Source organism: Pinus tabuliformis, chromosome Q (assembly GCF_031772625.1).
Source record: "Pinus tabuliformis cultivar Carrire ecotype Pingquan chromosome Q, CPIR1, whole genome shotgun sequence".
Taxonomy (NCBI): Eukaryota; Viridiplantae; Streptophyta; class Pinopsida; order Pinales; family Pinaceae; genus Pinus; species Pinus tabuliformis.
In genome coordinates, this window is record NC_142296.1 from 1,234,716,276 (window position 1) to 1,234,741,127 (window position 24,852).

At 37.0% G+C, this 24,852-nt stretch overlaps 1 protein-coding gene across 2 annotated transcripts in view; it reads left to right on the forward strand.

The window, feature by feature from the left end:
- Window positions 1-24,852, forward strand: part of LOC149224278 (putative rhamnogalacturonate lyase B) — a 441,880-nt gene that overhangs the window by 303,607 nt on the left and 113,421 nt on the right. For both annotated transcript variants that reach the window (XM_089386060.1, XM_089386061.1), the window contains 3 exons: window positions 5,093-5,183; window positions 5,303-5,444; window positions 24,133-24,289. In XM_089386060.1, coding sequence (XP_089242186.1) covers window positions 5,093-5,183; window positions 5,303-5,444; window positions 24,133-24,289 — 390 coding nt within the window. The remainder of the gene's footprint in view (window positions 1-5,092; window positions 5,184-5,302; window positions 5,445-24,132; window positions 24,290-24,852) is intronic.

Below are 24,852 nucleotides of genomic sequence, written 5' to 3' on the forward strand. Positions count from 1 at the left end.
CCTTGTGGGCTCCACTAATTCGATTTCCTTTTTCTCCCTCCTCCCTAGTTCGATTTTCCTAGTGGGCTAGATCCATAAGTCACTAGTGACCCCAAATCTATGTGTTGCTCTCACTAGTCTGCCAGAGAAGCTACATAAATCGTATTGCTGCAAAAATGCCCAAATCTCCCTCAATGGAGTCCTCTCCAACTCCAACAAATTTCCTCTCCCAATCTCCACGTGATTTCTAGCTCAAAGGTCCCCTACACTCCTAGTCTCAGTGAGTGCACAGAAGATGCCCAGTAAACCTTGCACAAGCGCCAAGTATCAGCAAATCAACTCTCCAAAATACCACACCTTCAGCCCTGCAAATCACCAAGGGAAATATTTGTTCTTCTTGTGGCAATCTCTATGCAAAGATTCCAAGCAAACACCCCCTCTATGTTGGCTCCCTCAACCCCATGAATTTGGCTTCTGCGTCCCTAGAAAAATACACCCAAGCTGATGGAAGGTCTGCGAAGTAGCTCCTCAATTGCTCAGAAATCTCTCCTGAATTGTTGTCCTAGGATGACAGTCGAAGTTCACTGAAGGTAGAGTTGGAATTTCTGCTTGGAAATCCCTTCTGCTAAGTAGCACTGGTTGACTTGGTTGAACAACTCAAGAGAACTATATTTTAGATGTCAAATTGTCAAAAGATACCAAAATGAGGCCCTTCTCTTTCATTTATAGTTGTTGCTCCCTTCTCTCCTTGTGGGCTCCACTAATTCGATTTCCTTTTTCTCCCTCCTCCCTAGTTCGATTTTCCTAGTGGGTTTGAATTCTCCCCTTTGGGTGGTTCCCGGATCCCACTATCAGTTTAATTTTTCTTTTTCTCCAATGTTTGTAGCTTCCATTTTCTCCAAAAATTAAGTTGGGCCTCCACAACCAACTTTTGCTAAGTTTTACATGCCAAAATATTTTCTTAATGCCAAAATTGAAAAATTAGTTTACTTAGCAAAATTATTTACTAGGGACATTACAACCTCACACAAATAAGAATGCACCCATATATTTCCAAAAGCCTTCACAAAAATGTCTAGCAATAGGTCTACAATGTCATGGGCACTTCTAACAACTATTTCAAGTTGGAGGAGCCTCTATTATATAGAGGTTTAGGCCTCCTCGATAATAAAATATTAATATTCACGCTAAAACCCTAGTTCTATCCTAGGAATACATAAAAAAATAATATCCACAAACTAAGAGTGGACAAATCAAACAATACATAGAATATAAGAGGCCATGCCACATGTAAAAATATCCAACAAGAAGAGATTCAATAGGTTGGATGCCTCCTTAGGATGGGTGAAAGACCATGTCAAAGGCTTCAATGTTCTCCTCAAATGTGTCCAAGACAGGGGACTCCACCAAGAAGCCTCACTACACATTCTTCCCACCTCCTCTTCTTTTCACTAACACTTGCCAAGCATGGTTGAGATCTTGGTCTTGTGTAAGGTTGGAAGAAAGGCGAGGTGACGGTTAGCCTTGCAAGATTTAATGAGCACCTACTGGGAGTTGGCATTTCAGATCTATCAACTCCTGCAATTTCTAACCTCATCCTAGATTTGCTTGTTTTGTTTAATAAGATGTTTTCCAAAACCATTGTCATTTCGGTTGTGTCCTCTTAAAGGCAGTGGTTATAAACAATAACATATTTGTATGGTAATAATTTTAGGTGGTGTTTCGACATGTTTATGCCTCCAAACATAAATTTCAAACTGTATTTGTGTAATCCCCTAACTAAGGAGTTCTTAAGTAGACAATTATTTGGTTTAAAATTTTAAATTTTTGGAGAAGAATACCTGGAAATTGTTTTTGCTATTGAGATCAATCCGGGTTGTTGCCGCTCCAAATTCTCTCTTGTTACCAAAAGACCAACTCCTCCCTGCCATACTGGGCAAAATCTCGGTACCCAACTCCAAAATACTTCCAATTTGAAGTAATTTGGCCCCCGTGCCCAAATTAAATTCTTCCTTCCTGTACTGCATTCTCCAGGCCAACCTTCCTTCGAAGGCAAACCCCCTTTTCTTATATAGGAGCCTCAACTATTTCAAGACGATAATTTTTCTGTTCCCCAATTCCTCCAGCAAAGGGTTAAGTGAAAAGTTTTGGTTTACTACTGAACAAGCATCCGCCACCTGCATTTATGGTTGACATTGTTCTCTTTTAAACTCTTATAATATTTATAGACCATATATGTTACGTGCCTTATATTGCTTTATATATGTTCTATGGTTTTCGTAAAGTTTGCATAGGGTCATCTTATGTTTTATTATTTTTTTTATTAATAATTATTTCTTTTAATTTCTTTGAATTTTATTTAATATAAATTTCATTAATTTAATAATATCAATAATTAATACAATATTTAGGCATAACTAATAATATTATAGTTACCCTTTTATTTTGTAAAAGACTCAAAATTTACTTTTTTCTAAATAATATGTTAATTATGGTGGTATATATATATATATATATATATATATATATATATAGCAAGTCACCCACCTTAATATGCTTATTATACTCTGACGAGTCCGGTTATTTACTTAGTATGTCAATAATTCATTCATTGGACTTTTCATAAATGGTTAGCACATTACTAGTGTTGCGGGGGAGTGCCCCCCCCTCGATCCTGCTCCCAATCCGCGCTCTGGGCGGGAGCGCGCTCCCTAAAATTTTTTTCGCTCCCTGCCTTTTCGGGAGCGTTTTGCCTATTTTGCAATTTTTTTTTGTAGTAATGTTCGAAATGCAATTGTTTTTGAAAGAAACAAATAATTTTTGAGTGAGACAGCTTAATGATCAAGTCTAGGCCCTAGTATTGATATGCTATTCATGGTAATGTTAAATTCTTAAAGTAAAAGGATGAAAATGAAGATTAAGGAGAATGTCACTTTGTCACTTTTACTAAAATTTTTAACATTACCATGAAATGACTCAGAATGTTTGAGAGTGGTTCCGGCCTCATTGGATTTCATATGGAGAAAGTAGAATTTTAGATTTCATTCAAAATTCAGCAGACTTATTATTTTTTCAGGATTTCAGAATTGGGGGATTGCAATGTTTCCATTGAATTTTGTCATGTATTAGGGTATGGAACTCGTATTTAATCAAGAGCACCAATCCCTCTATGTACCTTGATGTTAGTGACATTGGTTGTCGAACTCCTCTATCATGACCCTCCTAAAAATGTACGCATCACTCAAACAAAATCTTGACTTGACATGCTATGCTTTTTCTATCTTATGCTAATGCTTAGAGGGTGATATTAATGACAAATATCCCTATACAGATACAGAGGTAATGACAAAGGTACCTCGGGATATTAATGCTTAGAGGGTGATATTAATGACAAAGATCCTGATTTTCCAACAAGACTAAAAAATTAGACATTTCTCGTGGTGGCAAGAGGCCCAAGCATAAGAAATCGATAACAGATTTACTTCTCTTTTCTAGTTTCGAGTAGCTTTTATAACTGTTGACTCTTTGATATTTATTATGATATTTTTTTAACAATATATGACAATTTAAGTTTGAAGTTGGCAATTATAACTCATTAGTAATGAATTATGAATATGATGCTTCATGAAAGTTGAAAGTTGTTTCATTTCATTTCATTTTATAACATTTCATTTCATGTTAGATATTATTTGTTGTAATGGTTACACTTAGCGTACAAGTACAACTTTCGTGATCAATGATGATAAATGTTATATATTGAATTTTGAAAGCTTGAAACTTTAAGATTGATGAATCACGAGACTCAATATGTTGTATGTTACTATGTTACTAACTTGTGGATGTCGTTGATGAAGATTATAACTTCTAGATGATTGTTGTTATATGGTTCAATCTATGTTTTTTTATGTTTTTTATATCTAATTCATTATTCTACATGTTTTTGTTGACATATATGTATCAAAATATAAAATATATAAAAAATGTATATATTATATAAAAAACGCTCCGGGATTCGCTCCCAAACTGGGAGCTTCTGAAAATGTCGCTCCCGCTCCCCGCTTTCGCTCCCACTCCCAAGTAACACTGCACATTACTAATGCAGTGCATGTGATATGCTAATATTCACATTCTGTTTGTAAATTGTAGGTGGGTCATTACAATTTGCACTTGAACTTCTTGTTATCAATGGGATACATCTTGATAGCATGTTCCCATGCTTGATCAGGATGCCTTTTGGGCTTAGGAGCGATGGACATCAATCTAGGTAGAATCTAGAATCTAGATGACGATAATCACTTTAACTAAAACATGAAAATGAAAAATCAGAAAACATTTTGCTCAAAATTAAAATACTTTCTTTCAAATTAGAATGTAATGGACATTGGAAATGGAACAGCAAATTTCCTACAGGGAGATTGATTGCCTCTCCACTTTGAGGCTTGTATTCGGTCTCCAGCAGATGATCTCTAAATATCAAAGTCGAACACCAAAGTTCCCATTTACTAGAAACACTATATCCAATCTCATGAAGTCTAGAGTATCACACGTTGAACTATTGTTTCTTTCTTTGCACTTTACTTTTACACTCTCTTGTAAATTATCTCAATTCTACTCAGATAATAATCCAAATTATCGTAATTTTCTAAAAAAATACAAAATTTCTAGTGAAGAAAATTCGGTGCTAGTTAAAGAGAAATGTCTAGTGTAAACTTTAAAGTTTAAAGTCAATAACATTGCATCACAAATACCTAGCATAGGAAATGAGATTCATAACATTCATTCTTTTGTATCCACACTTCACTCCACCTTCAACACATATTTTCCATCTTAACAATTTTAGTCATCAAGACCAAACACACTAATATTCATTGAGACCTATCAAAAGTTTCAAAGTTTCAATCAGCAAGCTTGGTTTGTTTGTTTTTACTCGAATGGTACCCTGTTCATTTGAGTACATATATCTATATTTATGTTTTTATATAGATAAATCTTTTAAAGGAGTTGTACAATCCTTGATTTTCAATTCTCCTTTGTAAGTGTTGGTGTCAAGAATACCTTGTCATGCTATTTCTTTTAAAATCATTTAAATTATTTAACTCAATTTTATGTTCAGATATGCTGTTGAGGATGTTCACCCTGCTCGTTTTGCTTTTCTGGGATTGTCCACACCTGGGGAAAAGGGCTCTTGGCAAAAGGAGAGTAAGGTGTATACTTAATCATAACACTTATTAATTTTTGTGATAATTCCCTTGTTTTTCGTATTTTCTTCCGTTTTGTAATCATATGTGTGTGTGGGGATTGGACTTATATTCTGTGTTAACAGGGCTACCAATTTTGGAGTCAAGCTGATGAGAATGGGCTTTTCTCTATAGAAAATGTTTGCCCCGGTACCTACAATCTCTATGGTTGGGTGCCGGGTGTTCTTGGTGACTATATGAAAGAAGGCTTGATTAACATATATTCAGGTTTGAAATCACAACTCCAACCCAGAAATGCTGATTTGAAGTTGCAACTCATTGATTATGTTGACATCAGTTTGTGCACATTTTCTTCATGTAAATATGACGTTAGTGTTACCAGCTCAGCATTGAGCTTATAAAAGTCATTACGATAGTCAATTGTGAGTAAGAAAGGCATCATATGGTGGATAGCAATTTATAGATGGAACTAATATGTCTTAACTTTTCCACATGACCTCCTGCTAGGTAAGGTTGTGTTGATTAGGTTTATAGTTATTAGTTTCATAAGGTTGATTAGTACAAAATCTTATCAAATGGTCATATTAGTTGAACAGTGGGGTTTCTTGTGAGTTGATTTTAGTTTTTTTATTTGGCAATGAAAACATTATTGGCATGGAACCTTTCATTAAAGAGATCATTGAGAGATTTTTATAGGCTTTGTTTTCTATATGTAGAACATACATGTTAATAAGCCAATATGAAATTAGAAAAAATGAATATAGTTTAGCAATGCTAATTAAAAGGTGATTGCTTAGTCTATAAAATCTTATAGATGAATCTTATTACAACGCAAGCATAGACAAGGGTTGAATATCATTAGTATGAATAATTTGACAATGAACCCATAACCCATACCATTTAGTAGCTAGTTCAATACAACACCATAAGACAACATTGAGGTAATCCAATGGCTTTTCCAAAGCAAAGTTTTGTCAATTGACAACATAATGAATGTACCTTTCATCTCACTTAGACATCTGGTATCTTGCATCACATGTAGGACATTTTAACCATATTTTAGGTACATCAAAAAGACAAGGGTCATAGCTATAGAAGGGAATTTTGGGCCTTGGCAATCTATATATTAGGCATGTTATCACATAAAGGAATTTCATAGAAGCATGAAAGGAACAAAAGACCTCTACTTGAGTGGAATTTTAACTTAATTTGTGTTTTTGAAAAATACATCTTACATTTATTGAAAAATATTTAGAAACAAACAATATTGGAAAAGGTGCAAGGTATATACAATGAACATCATTACCTCTCCGATAAAACTACTAATACGAAGATAATAAAATAAGCTAAGGGATCAAAAGATTTAGCATCTTTGAACAACAAAGTTCCCTTAGCTAGGAGTTGATGGCGTACTTCATCCTACCACATAGAACTAAAAGAAGAAAATGGGATAACCTCATTCTCAAAAATATACTTAGACTTGCTCTTCGATATAATGAATAACATTGAAATCTGCTAGCATTGACATATCTCAGAGAAGGTAGTACAAACTAGAGAACAACAATTTCCAAATAATGTAGTGTGGCTATGCACCTACCCTGGGAGTAAATTTAAATATTGATCTAAAGGGGTTTGTGTGTAGAATAGTGTCAAAGGGTGTGGCACTTATGAAACAAAGTTTTACCCCCAAAAACATCATTTAAGGCTTCAAACTGACTTTGGAAGGTTTCTGACTCCAAATCTTCAAACTGGGTCCTACCATTAAAACTGCTCCTGTAAGCTAATGTCAGGCCAGACAGTAACTCCTCAAAGCAAAAATGATTCGTATGTTTATTTCTTCAGGTTGGTCTTCATTATATACATGAGGGAGAGACTGTTCACTTCATCTCCCAATGACTGTTCACATTACTTATTTATTTATTTACATTATGTTCACCCAATCCTAATGATTAGGTGTCAACATTCTCCCCCTTAATCTGAAGGGATGTTGGTGAGTCCAAGCATCATTCGGAATCGTTCAAGTTTTTCTCTTCCAAGCGCTTTGGTGAAGATGTCTGCAATTTGCTCATTAGTGGAACAATGACGGAGATGTCAGATGATATTTAGTATTGATGTGCTTCATTTGATCATGGAACTTTGGGTTCTTGGCCAACTTTATTGCAGAGGTATTGTCAATCATGAGTGGAGTTGATTGTACTTGTTTTACCTGCAAATCTTCAAGAATTTTCCTGAGCCACACAATTTCTTTTGTTGCTTCAGCTGCTGCCACGTATTTTACTTCTGTTGTGGAATCTGCTGGAACTGATTGCTTGCGTGATCTCCAGGAGACATCTCCTGATCCAAGACTCATAGCATATCCTGAAGTAGATACCCCAGTTTCTTTGTCTCCATCAAAGTCTGAATCAGAGTATCCAATCAAGCTGAAGTCGTCGACCTTTGTATACTTGATTCCAAAATCTTGAGTTCCCTTCAAGTACCTTAGAACTCTTTTTGTAGCAGACCAATGTCCCTCACAAGGCTTTTGCATAAACTTGGAGAGGATTCCAACAACAAACGAAATGTCTGGTCTGGTAGTAGTTAGGTAGTTGAGACTTCCTACAAGATGTCTATACTTTGTTGCATCCTCAAATTCTTTTCCTTCAATAGATGTGAGCTTTAAGTTTTGTTCCATTGGAGTGGTAAGAGGATTGCATTCTATCATGCCAAACCTGTTCAACAAATCTTCAATGTATTTCTTTTGAGAAAGAAATATGGATTTCGGATGTTGGGTTACTTCAATACCAAGATAGTAATGAACATAGCCCAAATCAGTCATTTCAAAACTTTTCCCCAATTCCTTCTTTATGGATGCAATGTAGCTTTCATTGTTCCCTGTCATCAAAAGATCATCTACATATACCACAAGATATACAATTGTTTTGCCAACTTTCTTGAAAAATAAAGCTGCATCATCAAGATCATAATGTTTGAAATTGAGTTTCAGAAGATGCTCAGATAGTTTTTCATACCAGGCTCGCGATGCTTGTTTGAGGCCATACAAGGACTTCACAAGTTTGCATACTTTATGTTCATGTCCTTTCACAACAAATCCTTCAGGCTGGGACATAAAAACATTCTCTTTTAGATCTCCATTCAAGAAATCAGTTTTTAGATCCATTTGATGGACTTTCCAACCGTTCTGAGCTGCTAGGGCAAAGAGTGTCCAGATGGTAGCCCATTTTGCTGTGGGGGCAAAAGTCTCATCATAATCGATCCCTTCCTTCTGTGCAAAACCTTTTGCCACAAGCCTAGCTTTGTGCTTGTCAAGTGAGCCATCAACTTTATACTTGTTCTTGTAGACCCACTTGAAACCAATTGGTTTGGTTCCTAATGGAGGATCAACCAGCTTCCAAGTGTTGTTCTTTATGAGGGCATCATACTCCTTTTGCATCGCTTCTTTCCATTCATCATGAGAAGCAACTTCTTTGAAGGAAGTTGGTTCAAAATCTGTAGACAAGTTCAATTCACAATCATAAGAAACATCCATATCAACAGGTGAATTAGAGTCATCTACATCACCTCCATTTTGCCGGTTTGAATTTCTAGTTCCTGTCTTTCCAACCTCATCAGGATGAACACTTTCAAGTGTCTTTGTTAGCCACTTTGGGGGACCTTTCTCAGATGGTCCAGGCTGCTCCGTTGATTGAGTTGGGATTGAATCAAGATTGAGTCTCCCAATTCTATCAATCACATCACTTAAAGCATCATCCGTTGTTGGAGTTTCATGCGGGGGAGAGTGTTCTTCAGAAGAAGATTCCACATGTTGATCTAGTATAGGAATCCCCCCTTCAAGATGTGGAATCTGATTATCAAATTCTTGAAATGATTTTGCTTTTGTGAATCTATCCAAGCGATCAAGTTGCCGCTCAACAACATTGTCATTTTTGGATGATTCAAGAAAAATTACATCTCTAGATACAACAAACTTTTTATTTACTTCATCATAGAGACGGTATGCTTTGGAGGTGTTTGAATACCCCAGGAAGATACACTTACGACTTCTTGCACCAAGTTTGTTTCTATGTACCTTTGGTATCAAGGCATAACAGGTGGAACCAAAGACCCTGAGATGCTTTACCGAAGGAACATGTCCATACCACATTTCATAAGGAGTCTTGTTTCTAATAGCATTAGATGGACATCTATTTTTTATATATGCAGCACATAGAACAGCATCAGCCCAAAACATTATCTTTACATTTTTGAAGAAGAGCATGGATCGTACCATATTTAAGATTGTCCTATTCATTCTTTCAGCTACACCATTCTGTTGGGGATTATAAGGTACAGTTGTTTGATGTTTGATCCCATGTTGGCAAAGATAGTTTTCAAATTCATTTGATGTGTATTCTTTTTCATTATCAGTGCGAATAGACCCAATATGAGATTGTGCATCATTTTCAATCCATTTATGAAAGTTCTTGAATGTTTGAAAAGCATCAGATTTGTTCTTCAATAAATAAACCCAACACATTCTGGTGTAGTCATCAATAAATGTCATCATATATTTATTTCCATTTGCAGAAGGAACATGCATTGGACCACATAAATCTGAATGAATGAGTTCAAGTTTTCTATGTGCTCTTGAATGTGAATCATGAAAAGACTGTTTGCTATGCTTTCCTAGAATGCAAGCATCACATTGCTTAAATTTCCTAGGAATTGTAGGCAAACCAACAACACCATTTTTCTTCAACAAGCGGAGACTGTCATAGTTCAAATGTCCAAATCTAGCATGCCATAATAAACTTGATGGAAGTGTACCTTCTTCATAATGAGAATTGTATGAGAAATGTTGTGCACGAGCAGAGGTTCCTTGTAGCTTGAGAAGTCTTTCTTCTTCTATTCTTGTCATGACAAGTGAGTGGTCAGATGCTTTTCTTACCTCAAGCTTGCCATCAAACATATGAATGGAGTGACCTTGCTGGCGGATGTGGACCAAGGATAGCAAGTTTCTCTTGAGCTGTGGGAGATATAGAACATGATGCAGAAGAAAGTTTGGAAGACCAGGCAGTTTAAGCCTGATTGTGCCAAGCCCTGATGGCTTGATTTTTGATTGGTCTGCAAAGTATACTACTCCATCAACATTGTCAGTAAATTCTTCAAAAAAGTCTTTTCTATGAGTCATGTTGCAGGTTGCTCCTGAATCAAGCAACCAATCATTTTTCCAAGAAGCAAGTGAAGCATTAAATAAATCTTCATTTACTCCAATATTACATTGTGCCACAACATAGTGAGCGGATTTAGGTGCTTTACCTTTGTCTGTATCATCAGTTTTACCTTTCTGTTGGTTTCTTTGCTGCTCAATTTTGTCCCATGGTAACTTGCATGTAGAGGCATCATGTGATCCATTTCTTTTGCAGCGTATGCAATGCAAATCTGCCTTTTCTCCTTGAGAGTGTCTGCCCCCCCTGCCTCTGAAATATCTTCCTCTTCCTCTTCGACCACCTCTTCCTCTTGAAGAATCTTGAGCAAGATGCTTTTCTTTATGAGTAAGGCACACAGCCTCTTCAGAAGATTCAAGTGTTGTCTTCTTTCCAAAAGCTTTTTCTCTTTCAGCAAACTTTTTCACAAGAGAGTCAAAGGTGATATCTTTGAGATTTCCATTTGCTTGCAATGACTCAAGATAATTGGAGTAAGTAGGATAAAGTGCCTTGAGAAAAGCGATAGGAGGAATATCCAATTCAATTTTAGTGGATTTGATATCATGCATTATAGACTTTACTTCAGATGCAAGAGCAAGAGGATCATTATTTTGCAGTTCAAGAGTGAAGAGTTTAATCATGAGTTGAACAACTTCAAGTGCAGAATGTCAGTCATAGAGTTCTTTCAGCTTTTGTAAGGCTTCAAAAGTAGTTGAAAATGGCGGAATATGGCAACTGACCTCTTCATTTACAGATGTTGCGATTAATGCATAAGCTTTGTTGTTCTTGTTTTCCCAAATGACGAGCTCTTTGTCTGACGTAGGTTGTTCTGGCTCTTTGTCTCCGTCTCCAACACACACTCCTTTCCACAACTCATTGAAAATGAGGGTGTGTTTTATCATCCGGGACCACTCAGGATAGTTCTCTTTGCCAGTGAGAACTATTCCCACAATGGATATGATTGAATGCATACTGTAACAAAAACTTCTGCTGCAATTTTTTTTTACTCCTAATGGAAAAAATATATTTCTGATATGACTGGACAGAAAATTCAAATGTCAATATGCAAGACTGTAAATACACAAAACTATACAACGCATTCAACTGGACAACGCTCTGAATTGGACAGTGTAAATACAAAAATTTATAGCGCATTCAACAGAGGTATATACAACACTCCAACAACGTCTCTCGGCTACCACCGTGGGCTCGAATTAGCGCAACAATTTACCAATACACCACCGCAATGAACAATGCAACTTCAAAACGGTTCAACGCATACCATCTCTATGATGAAGTAAATAAAAAGTTTGTTGTATCTAGAGATGTAATTTTTCTTGAATCATCCAAAAATGACAATGTTGAGCGGCAACTTGATCACTTGGATAGATTCACAAAAGCAAAATCATTTCAAGAATTTGATAATCAGATTCCACATCTTGAAGGGGGGATTCCTATACTAGATCAACATGTGGAATCTTCTTCTGAAGAAACTCTCCCCCGCATGAAACTCCAACATATTTTACATGGCTTACCAATGTCCCAACATAACGTTCAACGTATGGCATACCAAAACATCTTTAATACAATGACAAATAGTGTGAAGATGCTAGCCAACCGTTCACAATTCCATATAATACCACAGGCCAAGCGTTAATATAATACCACAAACTTCAGGCCAGTGTTAATATAATACCAAAAACTTCAGGCCAGCGTTAAAAAACTTCAGCACATGTCAGCGTAGCTTTTCATGTATAATTGATTTAAAATAAAAAATCGTACCCAGCTTTGCCCGGTAAAATCACCATATCAGCGTAGCTTTTCATGCACAATCGATTTAAAATAAAAATCGTTTCCAGACACCCGGCCTCCTTGTAATCAAACGAGCATCCAACACTTGAAACCTGTCAATCCCACACGCTTTCTGCAAGATTGGCATCCGTTCGGAGTCCTCGCCAGCTCTTCGGAAGACGCACCAGCAGAATTCCCATCATCTGAGGATGACCCAACAACTCCAGCAAGGTTTCGAAACAATGGGCGGAATGGTTCGTTCAACGCAAAGAAACAAAGGGCAGATTGGTTCATTCAACGCAGAGAAACAATTCAAACGTTATGTTGTTGCTTCTTCCAACAGTGCGTTAGATAGTGGCAGCGATCATGGAGGTGACAGATAGCGCAATAGGCAGTGGACAGAAAGCAGTAGGCAGTGGACAGAGAGTAGTAGGCAGAAGGGAGTTACAACTATTTTGGGAGTTGGCTTTGATACCATGTCAGGCCAGGCAGTAACTCCTCAAAGCAAAAATGATTCGTATGTTTATTCCTTCAGGTTGGTCTTCATTATATACATGAGGGAGAGACTGTTCACTTCATCTCCCGATGACTGTTCACATTACTTATTTATTTATTTACATTATGTTCACCCAATCCTGATGATTAGGTGTCAACAACTAATTTCTCTATTTTTTCTACCTTGAAAGCATTGAGATGGATGGCAAATAATATAATTATCCAATCCAGAATTGTAAGCACTGAGATGGATGAAAAATGATATAATGATCCAATTCAAATCATACCTCCCCATTTTGAAATGATTTTGTTCCCTAGAATATTTCACTAAATGGGTTGAGGAAAATTTTCCTCTACCATCTCCCTAGAGTACCATTTAGCCTTGCCTAGAGGCTATCCTTTCAAACCAACCTGCCAAAGGTGATGATGCCCCTATCTTGTAGTTTTGGATTTCTCTACAAAACTGTTTCCTTTATCAACTTTGCCTGAGCATTTGGGGCCAAATCCTTATAGAAGGTAGGACCTGCTCCTTTTCCAGATCCAACACGGAAGGCTCATAGAGTTTCAAATGTTCCATTTTCACCATTGAGGAGTAAATGTGCATGTATGGCGGTAGGTTGAGTCTATAGGCATTACCTCCCACCTTTTACAGTATCTCAAAAGGACTATATTGTAGAGCCTTGATTTTCTTACTAGGACCCTGTAGCTTCTCCTTGTTCATCCGTAATGATACTTTGTCTCCCATCTTGAATAAATTCTCTGTTATGTGTTGATCATGCCTAACCTTCTACTTTTCTCCAGACTTCTTTAGTGTCTCGTGTACTTGCAAATGGATTTTCCTGATCTTCTCAAGAAATTTCTCTGCCCTTAAAGCATCCCCTGTGAGTTTCTCCCTCACTCCTCCTTGGTGTCCATATGCAATATCCAAAGGTGAAAGTGACAAAATATCGAAAAGTAGTTTCAAATGGGGACTTATAAGTAGAAGTGTGGATTGCTCTATTATAAGAGTGCTATGTATATACTAGTTTTTTATCCCACGTCTTTAGATGATTTTGATTATAACCCCTCAAAAGATGCAGCAAAGTCATGTTGGCTACTTCTATTTGCCCATTTGTCTATTTATGGAATATTGTATATCTCTTCAACTTTGTGTCCATCTTCTCCTACAATGTAGTCTGAAATGCACTAAGAAATCTAGTGTCCCTGTTTGAAATAATTCTCCTTGGTAACCCAAAGTGCACCCAAACCGATCAAAAGAATAAGTTTATTGCTTCTTGTCTTCTAATGGTCTTTTTACAAGTCATGAGAAGACACCTCTTGTTGAACCTATCAACTACCACAAACAAGTAGTCATGTCCTTTCCTGGTTGTTGGTTAACGTGCCACAAAGTCCATGGAAATGCTTTCTCAAGGGCAAGTGGGTATAGAAAAGGGATATTATGGACTTTGTTTCCTGTAATTAGGATTGTTGGTAACTTGGTACAACAAGGCATACATCGGCATCCTCTTATGAACCTAGCTACATGTTTTTACAACTTTGGCCTGTACATGTGCTTTTGTAAGTTGGCTATTGTCTTCCCTACACCAAAATGCCCTGCAACCTTTTAGATGTATGAGCCTCTTTGCTTAGCCACAGTGCTCACCTTTAGGAACACATAACTTGTCCAACTTGTAGAGTAACCCATTTTGGAGGTGGTAGTCAACCATGCTATCTTTGTTCTAGGCAAGACTCTGATTTTGCAATTACTAAAACGCCTCGAAGTGCTCATCCTATGTATATGCCTCTCTCTATGTGTCATGGGTGAAAGGCTCCATGTGCATCGAAGTTCCCAAAGCTATGAACTTTGATGTGGGTGGCCTTAAAGGCATGTCGACCAACTTGTTTGTGTTGCCCTTCTTGTACTTGATGACTAAATGAAACTGCTGTAAAAATCCCATCCACTTGTAATGCCTGGTTTGTTGTAACTTAATTTTGGCCTAGAAATACTATAGAGGTTGGTGATCTATTTGGATTATTTGTCTCATTTCCGATTGGGTAATGTTTCCACATTTTGGAAGCTTGTACTACAACATAGAGCTCCTTGTCATAGGTAAGGTAGTCAAGAACCACCCCATGGAATACTTCCATATGTTTCCACTTTGAAGGGTTGCTGCAGATTCAGTAATGCAAGAATTGTTGCTTGACTAATTTTTTATTTTTTAACTCGAAGGCATTTTGCTGACCCTTCCCCCACTAGAAATTCTTACCACTTGCTGTTATGGCATGGAGTGGTGTGGCTATTGTTGAAAACGAGGCGATGAATTTCCTTAGGTACTGTGTTGCTGCAACGAAACTCCTAATCTCAGAAACATTGGTAGGCACTGACCACTTCATGATGGCCTCCATCTTGGTAGTGTTAGAAAATCGATAGTGGCAACTTATTATACTTATTTTCTTTAACCTTGATACTTTCTTGTGTATCTTAAGTATCTTCAATATGTTCTTCAGTTAGATATTTTCATCAAACAATATCAAGAAATAGTAACAACAAAACCGGATAGAGATATAAGCTCTTAGCCAAGGCAAAACCCCCCCAAGGGGAAAGCCTGGAAACCCTTGTCTTTTTAGAATCTGCTTCGAATGAAATGTAAAGACCCAATTCCTAGACCAAGTCCTTCTCCCAATACGAAGTCGACCCTTCCTCTAGTCCTTCCTTTGTTCCTGCACCAAACTGCTCCTTCCTATAACTTTGTTCTGCCAGCGACAACAATGCTACTCAACTTGCAACTTCGACCCAACAAATTTTCCCTTGCAGCTTCTTGGAAACCCTAATACAGTCACCTCCTGAGACCTACTTAGATCAAGACAACTCCCCTAAGGGCAACGAGATCTAGACAAGGGTTTTCCCTGTTCCAGTTACAGATTCTACACTTCGTCCTTCTGCAACTTAGACTTGCAATTTCAGACTGTTTCTGCAACCCAAAAACCCTAGAATTTCGCATGTGTGAGAGAGATAGAGCCCAAAGACAAGATATTTCGTCCTCCCAGCTTCTTCCAGACCTTTGCTCTCCTTTTCTTCTCCTTCCATTTAAAGATCAAACTCTTTCTTGATGATCAAATTTGTGAGTGAGCTTATCTTCAAACAAAGTCGAACTGCTCTTTATATATCCTTCTCAAGGGGTTGAATTCCCTACTTTAAATTAGCAGGTTTGACATGTCTTGTCTCATATTAAGTGCCAATACCAAAGGCTTCAAGGTATTGCTCCAACACTGTTTTGTTAGGTGGCTTGTAATCTTGATTCATATCTTTAAGGATACCATTAAATCTTTGGTTGAACTCTTCCATTGTCTCATTTTCCCTTTTCTTAATAGAGTTAAGCTCTTTGGTAGAATAACAAGAGGAACAAGAGGAGGAGGAGGAGCGAGCCATAAGAGGATGTGGCAATATCAAGTTTCAACACCACCTTTTAGAGAGACTAATGAGCCTAGTTCTATACCCACTAGTCACCATTAGACACTTGTTGCAGTGCCAAGGACTTCTGTTGTTAGGGGTAGGCTTAGAAAATAACTCATCGTCTTTTCTCGTAAAAGGGGGAGAGGGCATTAGCTAGCTGCTAGTTTTGTTTTTGTTGTCATTGTACATCTACCTCATTATGATGAGATACATTTATATATGTCATGTCATTTTGTATTGGTTCTCTATTTTTGAGTCCTTGATTGGACAACTATCAGACTTTAGGATTCAATATTGACAGTGACGGATCATTTTTATTTGGCATCCACTACACACACACAAATGTGTGTGTTTTCTCTATATTTATGTGTCAATGTGTTTATCTAATGTTGTTGTTGCTTTATATGTTTAAGTCAATGTTGCACAACTCGTATAAGACTTGTTTGGCTATTGACTTGGCGATTCGTATAAGAATTAGGTATGACTCGTATAAGACTCATATAAGACTTAGCAAAATACAGAAAATAATAAAAATCGAAATCAAAAAATAAAGAACAACAAAAAAAATTGAAATTTGCTGCTAGGGATGGGCCTTATAAGGGTTTGCACGAGTTTGATACAAGTTGTATGCGAGTCAACGAGTCAATGCGAGTCTTATGCGAGTCAGCGTGGGTAAGGGTCTTATGCACGGGTTCTATGAGAGAGACTCGTTTCAGCATATGACTCGTCAAGACCCGCGAGTCTTGAAGGGTCTTATAAGGGTCGTGCTTCACTGGTTTAAATTTTCGTTTAAAATGAATATATTATGTATTTTTTTATGTTTGCCAGTTTTTTCCGATTTTTTCACCGATTTTTTTGAAACGATATTTTCTGGATCCTCACTAATTTTTTTCCAATTCCTTTTCAACATTGATTGGAATAATTTGCAATTAAAATTGTTTATGAAATGTTTCTAAATATCCAACATGAATCTAATTTTAGGAATAGCATGTCTGTGTTTAGTTCTTACATTGTAAAGTAAGTCCTCAATAGAAGTAAAAGGCTGTTAGGATATTTAGACACATAGAAAATAGTTAAGTATAACTTGGTCTAATGTGGAGTTAGGTAAAGTGTGTTTCTTTACTATGTACTTTTGTAACTTACAATCCAATGGTCACGATATGTTCTAGACATGAAGTGATCCGATGGTTCATTCTCTCCTCGGTATTATTGACACTTGATCCGTGGCTTAACACTTGATTGGTCCATGATCTCTATTTAAAGAGCATGGAGGGTCATTTTTAGGGGGGGCGTTCATGAGAGAAGATTATGTAAATTTTCTTTCTTTTATTAATAAATTGCCTGAAGTGGCTGCGTTGGCTCGGGCCATGGACTGTTTCCCTCTTTGAGGGCTTTAACCACGTCAAGAATATTGGTGTATTGATTTGTGATCTGTTTGTAAGCGGTGTCCTTTAGTGTTCTATTTGAGGAATTTACCTTGTAAATTCCTACATGGTATCAGAGCTATTTGAGGGTCGCATCCGTTGGTGATCCAAATCCGAAGCTAGTACAACTGCATGCGACTGTCGTTTCCTAGATCTATTGTTTCTGACTGCTTTCTGCCCGAGAAGACTGCTCTATTGTGTTAGGAGCATCTGTTCTAGTGAGGAACCCCTTTCGTTTCATGCGAAAAGGTTTCTGGTAGCCCTAGCTATGTCATTTTTAAGATCTGGAGGTATACAATCTTTATTCACAGTTTTAGTTATTCATCTCTCTGTTTATTTCAGTTTATTTAGCTCTCTATTTTTTATTACCGGATCTAGATGTTTCATTTTTGCGTATGCTCTTTGCCCTACAACTCTGTGCGATCTGGGCAAATCAGAAACAGAAAGGAAGAATTTTTCTCATGCATATGCTCTTTGCCGCCGCGCCTTAGTGTGATCTCGGAAAATTAGAAACATTGAGAAAAATATTTAGTTTCTGGAAAAAGCTAACTTCAAGCCATAAGGTTTGGTTTTTTTTGCATGTCCGTGTTGGGTTGGGTGGTTTTTTGTTTCGTAGGCAAAAAGAGTTCTTTCAACTAAGCACACACCCCAAAGCTTCAGTGACTAAAAAAAAACCCCTTCCTCTTTTCCAAAAATTACTAACGTTTTAAACTAGCTCACTTGGTCCAAAGTTACTTTATGAGAATAGAGGTCTTGGGTTCAATTCTTTCTTTTTGTTGAGTTACCTTTTCAAAAAGCACACGTAACTTATGTTTTAAAGTTACTTTAGGTAAAAGTGTTCTCACCCATTATAAAAAGTGAGTCACTTATAATTCTAAAGTCTCTTTATCTTTTATTTAAGTTACAATTTAGTGAGTAGCTCATAAAGTACCATTGTAAAAGTGACTTTTACTTATTTATAAAAGTGGGTCACATAAAATATTTTTTTAAAGTGAGCTAATTAGATTAAGTTGGAGAGGGGGAGGGGGGGATTTTTTTTAAATATAACATTATCATTCACTTTCACACATTCACGCACTTCGTCGACATCTTCAACAACTTTTCTTCAAAAAGCCATAACTTCTTCATCCGGAAGCCGTTTTCAGAGCCGTTTTTTTCAATCAGTCTAATTTTTCGAGATCTTTCCATTTGAACACTTAGTTTCAGCATTTGTAGCTTCATTTTCTGTTAAAATGGAAAGTCCATGCCAAGTTATTCTTGACAGCACCAACTACTTTCAATGGTGGTCCTACATTGTGGATTTAATTAGAAGTAAAGGTCTTTACAGAATAGCCTCAAGCCAAGAAACTAAACCTAAAGATGAAGATAAGACATCCAAATGGGAAAATAGGCAAAATCAAGCACGTGGGTTGATAGGGATGTCTATTTCTCCAGACCTTAGGATTCCATATCGCAGAACATGATACTGCTAATGAAGCAATGAAATAGCTCACTAAAGTTTTTGGAATTAAAAATGAAATTAGAGTCCATCAACTCGAAAAAGAGTTGCTTACGTTGGACCCCAATAATTTTTCTTCCATTGAAGATTTTTTGTCCAAGTTCAAGACTTTTAGACTTCTCTTGGAAGGTGTTAAGGTAAAGAAAGAAGATGGTAGCCTTATCTATTCCATTCTTACTATGTTGGGACCAGCCTACTCTGTATTTCTTTCCACCTTCCATTCTACTAGAGAAGCCTTTATTTCTCAAGGACAAGACTACAAGTCCCCCTCTTTTGATGCCTTTTGTGATTCTTTAATAAGAGAACAAGAAAAACTCTTACATCTTGGTCTTCTTAATCTTGGAAACTATTCTAAGAAAGCCTTAGCCGCCCAGCAACAACCAAATTCAAAGAATCCTAAGAAGCAGTATCCTAAAAGGAATGGTGCTAAACCAAACAAGTGTCCTACGCAATTTCAGTCTCAAAATGAAAAATCAATTCAACAAAATGATAAGGCCAATAGAAACAAAGGGAAGAAGACTGATATACATTGCAACTTTTGTAATCGAGATGGCCACTTAGAATCTATATGCTTTAAGAAGATGGAAGCCTTGGAAGTAGCAATGAAGAAGCATAACAAACGTTTGGAGCACTTTTCAACTTCAACTTCATCTTTAGGTATAACACTTTCTGCATGTGGTGTGGTCTGGTTATACACTAAATGTATCTTCTTCTTCTCATTCTCATGCGTGGCTCTTTGATTCTGGAGCTCTTATCACATGGCCAAAAACAAAGCCATGTTTTCTTCTTTAAATGATTATAACACCAAAAATATATATGTTGGTGATGATAGATCTCTTAGTGTTGTAGGGACTGGAACTATTCATCTAGACAATGGTCAATTTAATGATGTATTATGTGTCCCAACCTTATCCTACAACCTTCTATCTGTATATCAGATAAATCATTCAGGTGAAGGTAAAACCATTGAATTTTCACTTCACAATATTGTAATTAAGGACCTAAGAGATCCTAGACAGATTTTCATTGCTGATGATTCTACAAGGTTGTATAAGTTTAACAACTTTGGGTCATCAACTCTTCCCTAGGTATTTGTTGCTCATAATGATGAAGTGAGCAAGCTTTGGCATGAGCGATTTGGTCACTTAAACTATCACTCCTTTCAAAATCTGTGTAAAGAAAATATGGTGACAGGTCTTCCTATGGTATCTTGCAGAGATGGTGCTTGTTTCAGATGTGTATTCGGAAAACATCATCGGGATAGTTTTGAAAAACGTGCCTCTTGGCACGCCTCAACCCCTTTACAGCTTGTGCATAGTGATTTATGCTGTCCACTTCCAATTGTTTCATTCTCTGCTACAAGTATTTCTTAACTTTCATTGATGATTTCTCCAGAAACACTTGGGTATACTTATTAAAACTCAAGAGTGAAGTATTTAACATGTTCTTGGCCTTTAAGGCCTTTGTTGAGAAACAATCCAGACATCAAATTCTTAAGCTAAGATCTGATAATGGCGGAGAATATGTTAACAACAAATTCATCAACTTTTGCACCGAGCATGGAATTCAAATGCAACATGTTGTTCCATATACTCTGCAACAAAATGGTGTAGTTGAAATGAAGAATCGCACCTTAAAGGAAATGGTTAATTGTATGCTTCAATCTAAAGGACTTAGTCTTAATTTTTGAGTAGGTAATTAACTGTGCAAATTACATAGTAAATCACACTCCTACTAAGGTTTTAAATAATATCACTCCAGAAGAAGCATGGAGCTGAATTAAACCAGATGTAAGTCACTTTCGTGTTTTTGGAAGTGAAGCATGGACCCATATTCCAGATGAGAAACATAAAGCTTTAGAACCTAAGAGTGAAAAATATATTTTTGTTGAATATTCTAAAGATGTCAAAGGATATAGACTTATTCCACTTAAGTCCAAAAATGTTATCATTAGAAGAGATGTAAAGTTTTCTGAAAATATATAGGCCTACGAGCCTAATTCGGCGGATGTGCCACCTCTCTCTATCTCTTCTACTCTCGAAAGTATTTCTTCTTCAGATGATGTCAGCGAGGATGAAAATCCTCCTCCACCTTCTCAAGATCCTCCTTCAGCTCCTCAGCTTCCAAAATGGGTCCGTGCTACTCAGGATGCAGCAGGTGCTCTTGCAGGTGATCTTACAGATCAACAACGTACACGTTCTCAGTTCGATAGAGCCTTTTCTTTACTGGCTCAAGCTTCAGCAAATTATGATCCTGACACCTTTGCAGAAGCTTCAGGCCATCCAGATTGGGACGTAGCTATGAATGAAGAATATCATTCATTATTGGCAAATGATGCGTGGGATCTTGTTCCTCTTCCAAAGGGATGAAAACTTGTTAGATGCAAATGGGTTTACAGAACCAAGTATGGACCAGATGGAAAAGTTGATAAACATAAAGCTTGTCTTGTTGCTAAGGGTTTTTCACAAGTTAAAGGCATTGACTATACTGAAACCTTCTCCCCTATTGCCAAAATGAACTCTATCCGCCTTGTTCTTTCCCTTGCTGCCTCTTTCAAATGGGAAGTCCATCAGATGGATGTTAAATCTGCCTTTTTGCATGGGGACTTGCATGAAGAAATCTATATGGAACAACCTCCTGGCTTTATACAAACAGACTCCAGCTTTGTATGTCGGCTTAAGAAATCCCTTTATGGTCTCAAGCAAGCCCCTCGGGCTTGGTGTGCCAAAATGGATAGCTTTCTTTTAGATACTGGCTATTCTAGGTGTCATTTTGACAATACTGTCGACACCAAAAAAGTGGGTAAGTATCTTATCATTCTTGTGCTTTATGTTGATGATCTTACCCTTACTGGTAGTGATCCCAACCTTATAAACCATGTGAAGTCCAACCTTAAAATGAAGTTTGAAATGACAGACTTAGGACACTTGCATTATTTTCTTGGTCTTCAAGTCTTGCAAACCAAGGAAGGTATTTCCCTTTCCCAGTCCAAGTATGCCTGTGATCTTGCATGCCATTTTCACATGGAAGACTGTATGCCAACCCCTTCTCCCTTTCAGTCTGGAGACAAACTTTTAGTCACTTGTACTTCCCCTAAAGTTGATGCTACCTTATATCATCAACTTGTAGGAAAACTTTTGTATTTGACCCATAGTCGTCCCGACCTTTCCTTTGTCGTTGGCCTTACTGCTCGGTTTATGCAAAACCCACATGAAAGTCATTGGAAAGAAGTTAAAAGAATACTTCGTTATGTTCGAGGTACAGTTCAGTTTGGGATTCATTACAGTGGAGAAGCATCTCCTCTATTGGTTGGTTTCACTGATTCCGATTGGGCTGGTGACCCTGATGATCGAAAGTCGACTGCAGGTTATGTCTTCACTCTTGTTCTAGACCTATTACATGGCCTTGCAAGAAACAAAGTGCCATTTCTCTTTCTTTAGCAGAAGCAGAGTATCGTTGTGCCATAGAAGCTAGTAAGGAAGCTCGGTGGCTTCATCAAATCTTGTCAGAGTTTGGCTTTCAGCAGCAGCATCCGACTACACTTTGGTGTGATAATCAAAGTTCCATTCAACTATGCAAAGATCCAGTCCAACATCAGCACAACAAACACATTGAACTACACATGCACTTCATTAGAAAACTCATTCATGACCATGTTCTTGAAGTGCAATATTGTTCAATCGATGATCAAGTTGCAGATGTCTTTACAAAGGCTCTCACACAGGTGAAGTTTAGTAAACTTCGATTTATGGTTCGAGTTCAGGAAGTTGTCACTAAGGGGGGACAGGCTCTAATGCCTCCTTCCTTCTCCTATTGTGTCATATTTGTACATCCTTCAATTCTATCCCAAGTTGTTCTTAAGGGGGGATGTTAGGATATTCTGACACATAGGAAATAGTTAAGTATAACTTGGTCTAGTGTAGAGTTAGGTAAAGTGTGTTTCTTTACTATGTACTTTTGTAACTTACAATCCGACGGTCACGATATGTCCTAGACATGAATTGATCCAACGGTTCATTCTCTCCTCGGTATTACCGATATTTGATCCGTGGCTTAACACCTGATTGTTCCTTGATCTCTATTTAAAGAGCATGGAGGGTTATTTGTAGGGGGACCGTTCATGAGAGAAGCTTATGTAAATTTTCTTTCTTTTATTAATAAATTGCTTGAAGTGGTCGCGTTGGCTCAGGCCGTGGACTGTTTCCCTCTTTGAGGGTTTTAACCACGTCAAGAATACTGGTGTATTGATCTGTAATCTATTTGTGAGCAGTGTCCTTTGGTGTTCTATCTGAGGAAGTTACCCTGTAAATTCCTACAAAGGCCAGAGGTACTATTAGTTCTTTTTATTTGGAATAAAATCTTCTTATAAATATTGACAAAAGAATATGTACATGGTCATCTTTTATACGAAAAAAGAAGGAGGGTCATAAACTAGCTGCCACAAGCACTAGTAAGGTCATTATCGGCATGGCTAATTACCAAAATGACCACCAGATTTACAACCTGGTGGAAACATTTTTATTAAAAAAATTATAAGTCTAGGAGATATAGTTATAATCATAAGGCTCCATGCCCAATCATAAACACCAAGTAATCATGCTACACACGGTAGGAGGCTGGTATTCAGTGGTGGCTTGTTGTGAGCATTGAGGGTTGTCCACCCCATTCTAATGCTACTGGTTTGACCTCCACAACAATCAGTTCTCAGTAATCAATGCTGTGTTTGATACTATAATGCTATAAAGTACACAACAAAGTTCAACAATTTTTTGTTTATTTGTACATAAGTTGTATCCAGATAAATTTGCATCCTCTATGGCATTTTGTTAGAGGTGATTATCATTACAGGGAATAGATATTGTTTAAAAGGGTTAGTGACGAAAAGAAACTAATACATTTGTTTTTTACTTATATCCATTTGGCATATGGTTTAGAAATTTGAATCTTGATAGTAACGATTATTATTTTATCAAGACTGTATCCAATATTTAAATAGTTTTTTACATTAAAATAACCATTATGTGGTCGAGTTGGATCAATTTGTGCATTAGGATGAAAGTGCATTGTTATCAAGAATCACTGAGCTTCCCATGCTGATGAAAAATGTACAATGTCAACTGATATATTGCAGGTTGTAGGATAGATGTTGGGATTTTGATCTATGAGCCCCCAAGAGATGGCCCTACTATATGGGAGATAGGTTTACCAGATCGCACTGCTGCAGAATTTTTCATTCCAGATCCCAAGCCTTGCCACATCAACAAACTATTTCTCAATCATCCTGAAAGGTCCTTCGCTCTATCTTGTTCATTTGACCTCTCCAATATAATGCATTGTTAACATCTATTTCATAGTAGAATACAAGTTTAGACTAGAATGGATAAGCTCTTTTAAGTTTTAAGTGACAATATAGGCTAATGTCTATGATTGATTGATCTATTGTCAACAGGTCACCCATTAAATGAAAATCATGACAATAAAATCCTTTTGTTGCTCCTTCATTACAGCTAAAGCTCTAAATGATAAGTGATCACACTGTATGAAATATAGAAAAACAAAAAATCCTGGGAAGATGCATTTTATAAACCCAAGAGGAAAGGTGATTCTTGAATTCGCCATCTTTCTTGTAAGATATGAATTATAAACGCACAAGGAAAAGTGACTTGAATTCACCATGTTTCCACTAAATTGCTAACATATATTTGTAGCACGAAATTATATCAGAGTCAAATATTCAAGATGAACATAGGTCTTAAGCATTTTATAAATCCAGCCTTGAATGAACAAACATATAAAAAAATAACTTTTTTGACATGAGGGACAGTATAAATTGGTGCAAAAAGAGCTGCTA